Source organism: Hyla sarda, chromosome 4 (assembly GCF_029499605.1).
Source record: "Hyla sarda isolate aHylSar1 chromosome 4, aHylSar1.hap1, whole genome shotgun sequence".
Classification (NCBI taxonomy): domain Eukaryota; kingdom Metazoa; phylum Chordata; class Amphibia; order Anura; family Hylidae; genus Hyla; species Hyla sarda.
The window spans coordinates 16475820-16490819 of record NC_079192.1 but is presented as its reverse complement, the minus strand read 5'-3'; the positions used below and the strand labels follow the sequence as shown (position 1 = coordinate 16490819).

At 39.9% G+C, this 15000-nt stretch overlaps 1 protein-coding gene across 1 annotated transcript in view; it reads left to right on the top strand.

The window, feature by feature from the left end:
* Positions 1-2999: 2999 nt before the first annotated feature.
* The window catches only part of LOC130367286 (extracellular calcium-sensing receptor-like), a 58200-nt gene continuing 46199 nt past the window's right edge, over positions 3000-15000 (top strand). Inside the window, exon 1 of the mRNA XM_056569691.1 lies at positions 3000-3065. Within this exon, the coding sequence (XP_056425666.1) occupies positions 3000-3065 (66 nt within the window). The remainder of the gene's footprint in view (positions 3066-15000) is intronic.

Genomic DNA, 15000 nt, shown 5'->3' with positions numbered 1-15000 from the left:
CCCAACCACGAGAAATCCTTTCTTTCCCATTTGGCCAGATCCGAGCGCAGTGTGTGCAGGAAAGGGGGGAAATTAATACTAAACACATGGGATGTGTCTGCCGGAACCTGGATACCCAGATACTTAATGGACTTAGGCTGCCACTTAAAGGGGTAAGATGATTTAATGAGTTCCACTGTCTGGGGGGTAAGGGTTATATTTAAGGCCTAACTTTTTGCCGGATTCAGTTTATAATTGCTGTAATCAGAGAATCTTTTTAGAGTGGCCAGTAGGGAGGGGAGCATAGTGAGCGGGGAGGAAACAAACAATAGCACGTCGTCTGCGAACGCCAAACACTTAAAGTGGCACGAGGGCATGGAGAGACTCCTGATGTCTGGGTTTTGGCGAATGGCCACTAGTAGGTGCTCCATGCAGAGTACATAGAGGAGGGGAGACAACGGACACCCCTGCCTTGTTCCGTTGCAAATGCTAAGCGGTGCAGACAGCCGGCCGTTTAAACGTACTTGGGCTCTAGGGTTTGAATATAAAGCAACTATTCTCTGGGACATCATGGGGCCTAATCCCATTTGCAATAAAGAAGCCTGCAAGAATTCCCAGTCCACCCTGTCAAACGCCTTTTCCGCGTCTAGAGAGAGCAAGAATAAAAGTGTATGTGATTTGCGAGCGAGATGCACCACCGAGAAAGCCCGGAGCGTATTATCTCTCGCCTCTCTCCCACGTATGAAGCCCACTTGATCCGGGTGGACTAGGGAAGACATATAGGGGGACAATCTGTTGGTTAGCAACTTGGCAAATAGTTTAGTATCGGTATTGATTAGTGAGATGGGACGATACCTCGAGCAGTGGAGCCGATCTTTCCCGTCCTTGGGGATAACTGTAATGTAAGCGCTAAGAAAAGATTGGGGTAGCTGAGAGTCTCCTGTGACATCATTGAAAGCACTTAACAGAGAACTGGAGAGTTCCTGTCTGAAAGACTTGTAGAATTTGGAGGAGTACCCATCTGGGCCCGGACTCTTGCCTGTCGGGAGGGCCGAAATTGCAGCCTCCAATTCATCTGCCGCGAACGGCCATTCCATCAATTCATTGGCGTCATGGGAGAGACCCGGGAGTGCAGTCTCCGTAAGATAATCAGTTAGGGAAGGGACAGATGGAGACGGACTAGAGACCGGTAAATTGTACAGGTCTGCATAGTACCGCCTGAACGCCTCAAGTATCTCCGGGGTAAGGTGTGTGGTGGTGCCTTGTACAAGTCCCCTGGGTTGTGTAAGGTGGACTGAGTCGTTCCATGTCGCGCCATGAGAGATAACGGGAATCCCCATCGATATTGTATCTGGGCTCTCTGCAGCAGCTGCAGTAACGGCTTGAGGGAAGCCCGGAGTCGTAGGGTTCGTAGTGACAGGTCTGGGTAAAGCTGGATCTGAGTCCCATTGTAAGTAAGACTTTTAATATCACGTGCCTTGCGCATAATTTCATCTTTCTGCAAGAAGTGGTGTACTCTGCATATGACATCTCGCGGCTTCCCAGGATCGGGGTTCTTGGCCTTGAGGGCTCTATGCGCTCGGTCCAGTTCTATCACGTCATCAGGAGGCTTTTTCAGAACCTCATTGAAGAGCTTTTGCAGGTTGTCAGGCAGGGAATGAGGTAGCACCGACTCATGTAGACCTTTAATCCTAATATTATTGCGTCTGTTCATGTTGTCTAAATCGTCCATGTGATCAGTCAGTTGGGCCTGTTGCAGGGTCAGACTAACAGTTGCGTCCTGTAGTTTCTGGAGCTGTGAGGAGGCTGAGGAGTGAAAGTCATCCAAGGACTGTATTTTCACTTGCATGGCTGAAACCGCCATTTTGACTGGCTGTAGATCTGGTTTCCAAGCTGTTTTCAATTCAGACGCTAAGGTAAGCAGGTCGTTTTTGGTAGGCAGCAGGGTCAGTAAAGCCTTTAACTCCGGGTGGTCCTGCAATGCCTGGAGAGCCATCACAGGTGACGGTAGAGATGGAGACGCAAGGGTAAGCGGTGCACTTACTGGGTATGGTTGAAAACCCTGAGCAGAGTCCTCTGTGGGGGTGTGGGAGTCATCAGAAGAGGAACAATCTGAATGACAGCGTCTACTCTGTCTTTGCTTTGAGGGTGTCTTGAATAACTTCTTCTTTGCAGGGGGGCTCTTCCCCCAGTAATCAGGATTATCGCTGTCCACAGAAGAGTCATTAGAGTCCCTCCCTGACTGGGAGTTATCAGAGTCCATATTGGCGGACCAGTCCGTGACATCCCACGCCGGGGGTCCAAGGACTGGGGTAGGGCTTAATGCAGGGGTTGGCTGGCTACCCTGTGCAGCTGGCATAGAGGGTGGGGTATGTGAGAGTTTGACTATGTGCCCGTGCTTGCCAGAGATCACTTGCCAGGACTCCTCACCATGGGGAGACGCAGTGGGAATAGCCGAGGTGGAAGTGGGGCCCATTGGGGTAACTGCAGTGCTCAGGGCTTGCGGTCTTGGCGTGGTTCCCGGCGGGGCCACGGGGCGAGGCTGTACTGTGGGAGAAACAGGGTCCTGGGTAGCTGTGTCCCTCTGTATGACGATCACCCCTGCAGCTCCTTCGGAGGGACCCTTGGAGGCAACCACAGCATAGGATGGGGTGGTAGGGGGCTCCCCCTGCCCCTCCACTAGTAGGGCTTTCAGAGATTTAGAGGACATGAGGGGAGAATGTGAGATCCCCACTGCAGGCTGTAAGCTCTGAGAGTGCAGACGTCGCCCCAGAGCTTCCGTGCGCCGCGCCTCCTGTGTTGCACTTACTTGCGCAGGCCGCGTGGAGTCACCAGCGTCTCCCGGCAGACCGAGAAGTAGATCAGCAGCCGAGGGGAAAGACTCCGTTAGATGCACAGGAGAGGCAGCGGTGTCACAGTCAGGTACAGGTGTCCCCCCGGCCTTCAGGTGGCTTTCGGCGGGTGTGTGGAGAGACTCAGGACCACCCGTGGAATCGGGAGTGCAGTTCTGCTGAGGCAAGATGGCGCCTGAAGGCTGTGGTTGTTCCCGGGTCCCAGAGGCGAGTAGCGGGAGGGTGAAGAAGCGGGTAATGGTGCCCGGGAGATGTCCTTGCTGCTTAGCTTTCTTCCTGGCTAGTTTTGCCCGTGATTTACTGCCAATCACCTCCTATTTCGCCCGTTTATACGGCAGCCCGGTCGGAGCCCTCACATCATGCTTCTGCTCGCCAGCGCACCAAGCCATGCCCCCCGTTATATGCCTTTTTTTTATAATTCGTATGGTTTAAAAAAAATCTCAAATCTCAAATTTTTCCAACAAAATTTGTATGTTTGAAATTGCACTATTTTGACCAACTATAACTTTCTCAGTTTTCCAAATACGGGGAGGTACAAGGGCTCATTTTTTGCTCCATAATCTGTAGTTTTTATCGGTACAATGTTTGCTTATATTTTTGTTTTAATTAACTTTAATTTTTTTTAATAAAATGTGACAAAAAAGCAGCAATTTTAGCCTTTTTTTATGTGTATGCCATCCACCATATGGGACAATTAACTATATATTTTGATAGTTCAGACTTTTATGCATGTGGTGATACCAAATATTTTTATTAATTATTTTTTTTAACCTTTTTGGGGGGTAAAATGGGAAAAACAGATGATTTATGTTTTTATTGGCGAAGGGGATTTTTCTTATTTTTTTACTTTTTTTTTTTCTTTTTTTAAATAAATAATCCTGTCTAGAAACTGATTGGATTCAATTTGTACCTGTTAGCTGACAAGGGCCTAGATACTGTGAAAGTCCAGGCAAAAGTAATCACCATCTGGTGTTTTACTCCAATACTTTTTTAAGCATACTGTAGCGCATTTTTCTGCCCTCATAAGTGCATAACACATAGGTACATCTAAGTAGTTTACTATTTTTACATGGTAATCTGTCAAGGGCCTAAATACTGTGAAAGGCCAGGCAAAAGTACACACCAGCTGCTGTTCTAGACAAATACCTTTTTATGTATTTATGAATGATTGTGAATAACCACTAACCACAAAGATTCTACATGCCTCAGACACCACTGCTACATCTATTTTTTGTGGTACCCAACGAAATTCTCAAAAGCTGCCTGTGTGCTACCACCATTGCTATCTCAGATTTTCAGGGAAAACTGCGAAAGGGGAAAACATTTCCACACTAAGGTAAAAACGCCAGGAAAAAAAGGAAAAAACACAGGAAAATGCAGGGGGCAGTTTTCTGGCAATTTTGCTGCCAAACAACACAGACAAAAAAATAAGTGAAACTCTATCCTTACCAAGTCTAACTGTTCCTCAAAGATCTTTTTCTGACCATGACCTGTCAAAGCAAATGCAACCCATAATTTGACCACAATGCAGCCACAATAGTGCTATTATAGTGAACAAATGGAGTGCAGCACTGCTTTTCTAGCCTTTGAAAACAAGCACTGCCCCTAGCAGAGATATTATCTCCAAAATGGCCACTGCCGCTCCATGCATATGTTTTTCTGGGGCCTCTGTACTACCCCTATAATGACTCCTAATTGGCTTGGAACTGTGTGCAAGCCATTATTGGCTACCCTGAGGTCAGATTATGCTTTCTTCTTCTTGCACAGCCTGATGGACTTCCCTAATGAGTCATGTCATATCTGTGTCCCTACTTAGTGCTGCTATACTGAAACTGTGCCAATACCATGTGTTCCTCATCCCTTCTCCTATTCTTGACATCCCGATCACGGCCTTCGGCTCAGAGCACTCTGAACAAAATGTTCAGAACACTGGAGCACAGGAGTGCACATTTAACACCAAAATAGCACCAATAAAAAGTATAGCGGCAAAAAAATGTGTCCTTATGAAGTTTCATAGAGAAAAAAATTAAATAAGGCCATTACCTAAATTAGGGGCATGGCTTTCAACTTTTTCTGTCTCTGGTGTGAGGTGCAGAACTGTACACCCGAGCTATACTGCCTCATCCTCCCTGTGCCGTGGGAGGGAACTGTGGGCAGTCGGCAGTGCATCCCCCTGCCCCCCTTCCCCAGGTCTTGAGTGGTGCAGTCCAATCCAGGCCCTCCATTAAGGGCCCACTGTCACTCCTCCCAGCAGTGCCAAGCGCTGGGAGGAGGTGATTTAACCCTTACATGGCTGACCGCCATGTGTATACTCCTGAGCTCGCTTCATACTGGCTAATGCCAGACATCGCTGATGCATGTGATGTCTGGCATTAACCTTTTAGATGCCGAAAACAATCAGAGGTTCCTTACCTTTATCCATCCTGTCCGATCGGTGCTCCAATATTGCAGGCAGCCTTAGCAGCCTGTAGTAATGGAATGCTGATAACACTGATCAGTGATATGCTATAGACTCCTATGGCACAGCATTGATCTGTGTCTAGAAGTAGAAAACTTGAATCTGTGTGTCTCCAGCTGTTACAAAACTACAACTCCCAGCATGCCCTACAGACATTGGCTGTCTGGGCATGCTGAGAGTTGTAGTTTTGCAACAACTGGAGGCACACTGTGGAAAACACTGCCCTATGGGGACAAAGAAGATTATGAAAATAAATTAGTATAAAATAAAAAGGCAATAAATGTAAAAAAAAAAAAAAAGCCCCTCCCCCTAAATAAAAGATTAAATAACCCCCTCCCCCATTTTCAAATAAAGTTAACCAAAATAAACATATTTGGTAACGCCATGTGCATAAATGTCCAAACTATTAAAATATAATGTTAATGAAACCGCACAGTCAATGGTGTAAATGTAAAAAAAAAAATACCAATGGCCAGAATTGCTGATTTTTGTTCACTTATGTAGAAGAAAAAAAAGGGATCCAAAAAGTCACATCAAAATAAAAATGGTACAGATAAAAAATACAGATCACAGTGCAAAAATTAGGCCCTATACAACCCCATATATGGAAAAAATAAGAAAGTTTTAGGGGTCAGAAGAGAACATTTTAAGCATACTGATATTTTTTTTTAAGATATAAGGGGGAGATTTATGAAAAAGTGCTGAGGAAAAATTGAGTAGTTGCCCATACCAACCAATCAGATAAGTGTTTACCCCTGTAGTGTGTCATAGAGTCAATGTATAGTGAGTGGCAGTGCTGTGACTCCAAGCCCGGCCAGTACCTTCTAGAGCCACCCCACATGTGTTCTGGTGTCACCTTCAAGTAAATCTGTAATTGAAAAATTCTGATAATACAATTTTACAAAAACCATATTGAAAAAAAGGTGGGCGGGGCAATGCATTTTTGGTCTTGGATTTCGGCCGATCACAGCCTAAATTTTCGGTTTCGGACCAAAATTTCCCTTTCGGTGCATCCCTAAAAAAAAACTAATGCAGATCAGAATATGGTGAAAAAAATGTTTTTTTATTTATGTTTTAACTTTTGAAAAAAATACTAAAACATCTCAAAAGTTAATATGAATTGGGTATCACTGGAATCATGCTGGCCTGTAGAATAAAGATGACTGCAAAGGGAAAAGCACAAAAATGTACTCAAATTGCAGGGTTTTTTTTGTTTTTTTTCTCATTTCTGTTTCACTGTGCATATTACAACAAAAAAAAATTAACCCATAGGCCCTTATGTGAATCTGTTTGAAAGAATTGTGGCTGTTTGAAGATGTTACAAAAATTCTTTCCTTTTTGTGTGTATGGACCTTAATGCTGTCCTACATTGTGATTGTACGGTCAGGATTTTTTACACTGAAAAAGGAGTTAAATCTATACAGCGGAGAGGTCACATCTGCTTACTTATCACATCATTATTTTCCCAGGGGTCATGTGAACAGTTACCTTTCGAGGAACTCAGATCTCAGCGACTATTATATTGTCATCATAATCAATCACTCATACAATGCCCTTATGGGACTCTGAAATTATTCCTCCACAGTCTATAAAACACCAATATCTATAAAAGATGACCAACATGGATAAAAGTTCAGACTGGAGGACCATTGGAACTGTGAGTATAAAGCATATTCTAAGTGAGTCCATTATATTTCCTGACATACACAATTTGTGTGCCTGTTATCATGTATGTATATATACTTATAGATGTAATTCTGCTATAACTACTTTAGCAAATAATCTCAAAATATTCACGTTCTTATTCAATTGATCTTTTTATTATAGCTTTGAAATCTTTATCTGTACAACACATTTTATAGATATTTTACAGTAAATTTTTATAGTTGATGTTAATAAATATAGAAATGTATCACAGTGAAAAATTTGATATAAATTCTACATACACATTTTTTTTGTTTATTTTCTTATTAAAAACTTTTTTACTAAAATGTCATATTAGTATATAAAAATTAGCAAATAGATATATTAATCGTTTCCAAAAAAGCAATAAAAATTCTACTACTATTACTGACGCTACTACTATTATTATTATTAATAATAATAATAATAATAATGATAATAATAATAATAATATAATTGTAGTGTCTTTAATATACAAATACATTATTGGATGTATTAAATAAATTTAAAAAATTACTGTTAGCTAGAAATAAAAATTCCCTTATATTTAGTTTAAAAAAAAAAAAAAAAATATATATATATATATATATATATATATATATATATATATATATATCTTCTATAACATTGGCTGAAAAAAAACAAGCACAATAAAATAATTTCAATTAATTTAAAACTTTTAAATGTAATTTTTTTAAAATATTTATATGAAGTTCTTTTAACTGAATTCTGTTCTGGCCTACAAGTAATTTGAAATTTCTCTAAATATAATGGATACTTTACCTTATTCAGAGATACAGTATGGTATCATGGGAATCAGAAAATAAACCTCTGCAGAATGTAAGATATCAATGTCTATAACAGATTAGATATTATCTACAAATTATCTCAAAATATAAATCATTTTTCAATTGAATTGTTTTTTTTTTTTAGAAATGTTAACTTTATTAATAGTTATTGTTAATAACAATAAATACAACAATTTAGTTACCAGTCCCCCTTGTTTATTATGTAAAAAAAATTAGATATAAATTCTACATTTTACACATATATATTTTTTCTTAAAATGTTATAAGTGTATAAAAATTGCATTAATAATAACAATTGTTTTGTCTTAATTGTAAAAATATATTGAATGAAAAAAAAGCTTAAACATTTTTTTTATTTGGTAGAAATTATAATTCCCTTATCATATATAATTTTTCTTTCTAATCATTAACATATAACATTAATAGATCATTTTACTAAATATTGGCTATTTGCATAGTTAATTTTAATTACAACAAATATAACATTTGAATTACCTGTTTCTACTTCTTTTTTATAGTGAAAAATGTTATACAAATTCTACACATATTAATTGTTTATTCCATTTTTTACAAAAAATGAATGATTAAATAAATAAATAATTTACAAAAATTTAGAAAGGACATTACTAGTAATAATAATTGTCAATTTTATGTCAAAATACATTATTGGTAGGTTGAATTGAAAAATAAAAATACATTAATATATTTAACAATTTATCACAATGGAAAATAAGATATAAATTCAGTATTGGTTTTTCTTATATTAAAAATTATTTCTTAAAATGTCATAGGTGTATGAAAAAAAAGTAAATTGAAACATCAATAGCGTTAAAAAAAATGTATAATAATTATTTTCTTTTTACTGAATACATTTCTGAGCTACAAGTCTTTTAAAATGTCACTTAATATAATAGATACTTTATCTTATGCAGACATACTGTATGGTATCATGGGACTCATGAAATTACCTCTCTGCAGTATGTAATATACTAATGTCTAGAACAGATAGGATATCTGCAAATGATCTCAAAATATAAATAATTTTTCTAAATGCAAGAAGTTATAGGTATGACTATAAAATACTTTAAAACTGCTTATGTGAAGTTTTTACTTTTCAAGGTGACCTATAATGATCTACTGGATATGTCTATAATATCCGCAACATCCAAAGACATGATTCTGCAAATTAATATTTCTACATACAGCTGAGTGATTGCTTTAGTAATATTTATATAACTGTGTTATATTTGTTATGTATTGTTCCTTGGCCACGTTGTTTTCTTTGGCCAATCTTTCCTTTTTTGTAAATTTCTCAAAAAAAAAATCCAATAAAAATTATTTAAACCAATTTACTTGATTTTTATAAATGTTAACTATGTTAAAGGGTAACTCTCATTAAAACAAAGTTTTGCTATTGCACTCCTTATGGTAAATAAAAAATATTTCTAATATACTTTGTTTAAAAAAAAAAGAAGTTTTCTATGTTTTATTTGTGCTTAAAAAAGCTCAAGAGCACATTTCCACCCGTCTTATACACAGTCTTTGGACAGAAGTCCAAACACACAAAGTGCAGCCTGGAGTGCTGAGAAGGGGTAGTCCAGCCTCATCCAATCATAGCTCCTCTCACACTTAACTGCCATATGCTGTTGGTTAGAGAACCCCCCCCTCAGCACTCTAGGCTGCACTTCCTGTGTTTGGACTTCGGTCCAAAGTCTGTGTGTAAGATGGGGGAAAATGTGCTCTTGAGCTTTTTTAAGCACAAATAAAACGTAGAAAACTTTATTTTTTTAAACAAAGTATATTAGAAATATTTTTTTTTACCATAAGGAGTGCAATTACAAAAATTGCTTTTAATGAGAGTGCCCATTTAATAAGTTGACGTTAAAAACTATAAATACAACAATTTAGTTACCTGTTCCTTTTTCTTTGCGTCTCCAGTTTCAGAAACCTCTGGGTTTCCGGGACTGGGGATGTGATGTCCCTCCACGCCCTCTCCATTCATGTCTATAGGAAGGGGCGTGACGGCCGTCACATCCCCAATCCCAGAACCCTGGAGGTTTACAAAACTGGAGACGCAGCCCCGCATAGAATGCAAATGCTGCAGGGAGACCGCGGGGGGTCCCAGCAGCGGGCCCCTATGATCAGACATCTTATCCCCTATCCTTTCGATAGGGTATAAGATGTTTTTGTACGGAATACCCCTTTAACAATTGTATCTTATATTAAAAATAATTGTGTATTAAATTGAATTAAGAAAAACTAAACAAAAATTTTTTTGCTTGCTAGAAATTATAATTCACTTATTAAATATAATTTTTCTTAAAAATCTTTTTAAACAAAGTATAACAATAATAGACCATTTTAGTAAATGCTAACTATTTTTCTAGTCAATGTTAATTATGACAAATACAATAATGAACCCCTTAAGGACTCAGCCCAATTGGACCTTAAGGACAATTTTATTTTTACTCTTTCGTTTTTTCCTCTTCCCCTTCAAAAAAACATATTTTCACCCACAGACTAGTATGAGGGCTTATTTTTTGCGCGACCAGTTGTCCGTTGTAATGCCATCACTCACTTTTCCATAAAATGTATGGCGCAACCAAAAAAAATACTATTTGTGTGGGGAAATGAAAAAGAAAACCGCAATTTTGCAAATTTTGGAAGGTTTTGTTTTCACGCCGTACAATTTATGGTAAAAATGACGTGTTTTTTATTCTCTGGGTCAATATGATTAAAATGATACCCATGATTATACACTTTTCTATTACTGTTGCGCTTAAAAAAAATCGCAAACTTTTTAACCAAATTAGTACGTTTAAAATCCCCCTATTTTGAAGACCTATAACTTTTTCCTTTTTCTGTATATGTGGGGTTATGAGGGCTCATTTTTTGTGCCGTGATCTGTACTTTTTATTAATACCAGATTTGCTTATACAAAACTTTTATTAAATTTTTTATAAAAAAATTTTTGGAATAAAATGTTATAAAAAAGCAGTTATTTTGGATTTTTCTTTTACGTTCACGCCGTTCACCGTATGGGATCATTTACATTTTATTTTAATAGTTTGGATATTTACGCACGCGGCGATACCAAATATGTATATAAAATATTTTTTTACACTTTTTGGGGGTAAAATAGGGAAAATGGGACAATTTACGTTTTTATTGGGGGAGGGGGTTTTTCACATTTTTTTTACTTTATTTTTTTTAACTCTTTTTACTTTTATTTTTACACTCTTATAGTCCCCATAGGGGACTATTTATAGCAACCATTTGATTGCTAATCCTGTTCAGTGCTACGTATAGGACATAGCACTGATCAAGGTTATCGGTCATCTTCTGCTCTGGTCTGCGGGAAGGCAGATCAGAGCGGAAGACTCCAGGAAGACAGCAGAGGCAGGTGAGGGGAACTCCGTCTGTCGTGCAGGATGATCGGATCACCGCGGCAGCACTGCGGGCGATCCGATCATCCTGTTAAGTGACCGCGATGCTGCAGATGCCGTGATCTGTATTGATCACGGAATCTGAGGGGTTAATGGCGGACATCCATGGGATCGCGGGTGTCCGTCATTACCGGCGGGTCCCTGGCTGCGATCCACAGCCGGGACCTGTCGCGCATGATGCCGGCATCGCTCCGATGCCTGCGGATATGCTCAGGACGTAAATGTATGTCCTGGTGCGTTAAGTACCACATCACCAGGATGTACATATACGTCCTGCGTCGTTAAGGGGTTAAATAATCTGTTACCATTACTTTTTCATAGTGAAAAACTTTATACAAATTTTGCATACACTATTTGGCTTTTCATTTTGAATTTGATACCAAAATATAATTAGTAAATAAATACATAATTTCCAAAATTAATATAACTAATATTTAAAATAATAATAATATTAATAGTTAGAATAATAATAATAATATATTATTGGATAGGTTGAGAAAAAAAAAAAAAAAAAAGCTAAACAAAAATGTTTATTTGCCAGAAATTATAATGAATTAGTATATATAAATTATAATGAATTAGTATATATAATTTATTTTCAAAAGCTTTATCTTGTACAACATTGGTTAAAATAAAAACAAAAATAAAAAAAATGTAATTAAATTAACATTTTTAACCTGTTGGGGACGGAGGGCGTATGGATACGCCCTCGCGTCCCCATACTTAAGGAAGGAGGGCGTACCTGTAAGCCCTCCGTATTTCCGATCACTGCGTGGTGATCAGACTTGGATGACTGCTGATATCTATCAGCAGGCATCCCGTGGCAATACCTAGGGGGGTCCTGAGACTCCCCCTATGTTGGCGATTGTCGCAAATTGCTGGTCAATTCAGATCGACGATGTGCGGTGATTGCGCACGGAAATTAAGAATTATCAGAGCTTTCATCGACAGCCCCGATCATCCTAAAGGATAGGAGCGAGGTGACAGTGTTGCAACCTCCTTCTATCCCCTGCCATTGGTCGGTCAGTACGACCACCAATGGCAGTTGGGGGGGGGTTAGAGTTCATTTCCCCTGCTTTGCCCACCCACCGATCGAAGTCCAGTACAGAGGGGGGGGGGGACACGAGCGGCGAGGGGGGGATCATGGCCGGCTTACTGGACCGGCAGCAACATGTAGCAGCTGCGGGATCGCAGCAGAAGGAGGAGTGTGGCCAGAAAGTGCGGCGGTGGAGGAGGCTGCAGTGAAGATCGCCGGTAGGTGATCTTCACTGTGGCATTCTAAAAGTTGTAAAACTACAACTCCCAGTATGCCCAGACAGCCAAAGGCTGTCTGGGCATGCTGGGAGTTGTAGTTTTGCAACATCTGGAGGGCCACAGTTTTGAGACTACTGTGCAGTGATCTCTAAACTGTGGTCCTCCAGATGTTGCAAAACTACAACTTTCAGCATGCATTGACTCTCTTGGCATGCTGGGAGTTGTAGTTTTGCAACATCTGAAGTGGCACAGTTTGGAGACCAAACTGTAGCCCTCCAGATGTTGCAAAAACTACAATTCCCAGCGTGACCAGACAGTTAGGGATGCTGGGCGTGTAGTTCTGTAATGTCTGGCCCTTCATATGTTGCAGAACTACAACTCCCTCCCATGCCTGGACAGTCTGGGCATGCTTGGAGTTGCAGTTTTGCAACATATCGAGGACTACAGTTTGGAGACCACTACTTAGCGGTCTCCATACTGTTCTTCCCCAGTTGTTGCATAACGGCCTGATATTGCAGAACTACACGCCCAGCATCCCTGACTGTCTGGGCATGCTGGGAATTGTAGTTTTGCAACAGCTGTAGGCACACTGGTTGGGAAACACTGAGCTAGAGTCTGTTTCCTAACTCAGTGATTCCAACCCGTGTGCCTCCAGCTGTTGCAAAACTACAACTCCCAAAATGCACTGACAGACCGTACATGCTGGCAGTTGTAATTTTGCAACAGCTGGAGTCACACTGGTTGGAGTCACTGAGCTAGGATCTGTTTCTTAACTCAGTGGTTCCCCACCAATGTGCCTACAGCTGTTGCAAAACTACAACTCTCAGCATGTATGGTCTGTCAGTGCATTCTGGCAGTTATAGTTTTGCCACAGCTGAAGGTTTACAGGGTACATTCACACGAGCAGGTTTACAGTGAGTTTCCTTCTACACGTTTGAGCTGCGACAAATTTTCCACCGCAGCTCTAACTCCCAGCAGAAAACTCACTGTGAACCCCCTCCAGTGTGAATGTACCGTAAAAACACTACACTACATTAACAAATAATAAAAAGTAGAACACTACATATACACCCCCTTACACTTCCACCCCCCCCCCAATAAAAAAATTAAAAATGTGTTTGTTTTTTCCCTGAAATGCTGATATTATCCCAATTTTTCATTTTCACAAGGGGTAATAGGAAAAAAGCCTCCCAAAATTTGTAACACCATTTTTTTCTGAGTAAGGACATGCCCCATATGTGGATGTAAAGTGCTCTGCGGGTGAACTACAATGCTCAGAAGAGAGGGATGCCATTGGGCTTTTTGAGAGAGAATTAGGCTGGAATTGAAGGCTATGTGTGTTTACAAAGCCCCCATGGTGCCAGAACAGTGGAACCCGCCCATATGTGACCCCATTTTGGAAACTACACCCCTCACGTAATGTAATAAGGGGTACAGTGAGCATTTACGCCCCACAGATGTCTGACAGATTTTTTGAACAGTCGTCCGTTAAAATGAAAAAAGGAATTTTTCATTTGCACAGCCCACTGTTTCAAAGATCTGTCAAACGCCAGTGGGGTGTAAATGCTCACTGCACCCCTTATTAAATTCTGTGAGGGATGTAGTTTCCAAAATGGCGTCACATGTGGGGGGTCCACTGTTCTGGCACCATGGGGGGGCTTTGTAAACGCACATGGCCCCCGACTTCCATTCCAACCAAATTCTCTCTCCAAAAGCAAAATGGCGCTCCTTCTCTTCTGAGCATTGTAGTTCTCCCGCAGAGCACTTTGCATCCACATATGTAGTATTTCCATACTCAGAAGAAATGGGGTTAAACATTCTTGGGGGCTTTTTCTCCTATTACCCCTTGTGAAAATGAAAAATTTGGGGTAAAACCAGCATTTTATTGAAAAACTTTTTTTTTTTAATCTTTACGTCCCAGTTTTACGAAAGTTAGTCAATCACCTGTGGGGTATTAAGGCTCACTGTACTCCTTGTTACCTTCCTTAAGGGGTGTAGTTTCCAAAATAGTAAGCCATGTGTTTTTTTTTATTTTTATTTTTTTTTTACTGTTCTGGCATCATGGGGGCTTCCTAAATGGGAAATGCCCCCCAAAAACCATTTCAGCAAAATTCGCTCTCCAAAAGCCCAATGTTGCTCCTTCCCTTCTGAGCCCTCTAGTGCACCCACAGAGAACTTTACATCCACATATGAGGTATTTCCTTACTCAAGAGAAATGGGATTACAAATTTTGTGGGGCATTTTCTCCTATTACTCCTTGTGAAAATGTAAAGTTTGGGGTAAACACCAGCATTTTAGTGTTAAAAGTCAAATTTTTCATTTTCACGTCCCACTTTAACGAAAGTTCGTCAATCACCTGTGGGGTGTTAAGGCTCACTTTACCCCTTGTTACATTCCTTGAGGGGTGTAATTTCCAAAATTGTATGCCATGTGTTTTTTTTTACTGTTCTGGCGTCATGGGGGCTTCCTAAATAGGATATGCCCCCCAAAAACCATTTCAGTAGAATTAGCTCTCCAAA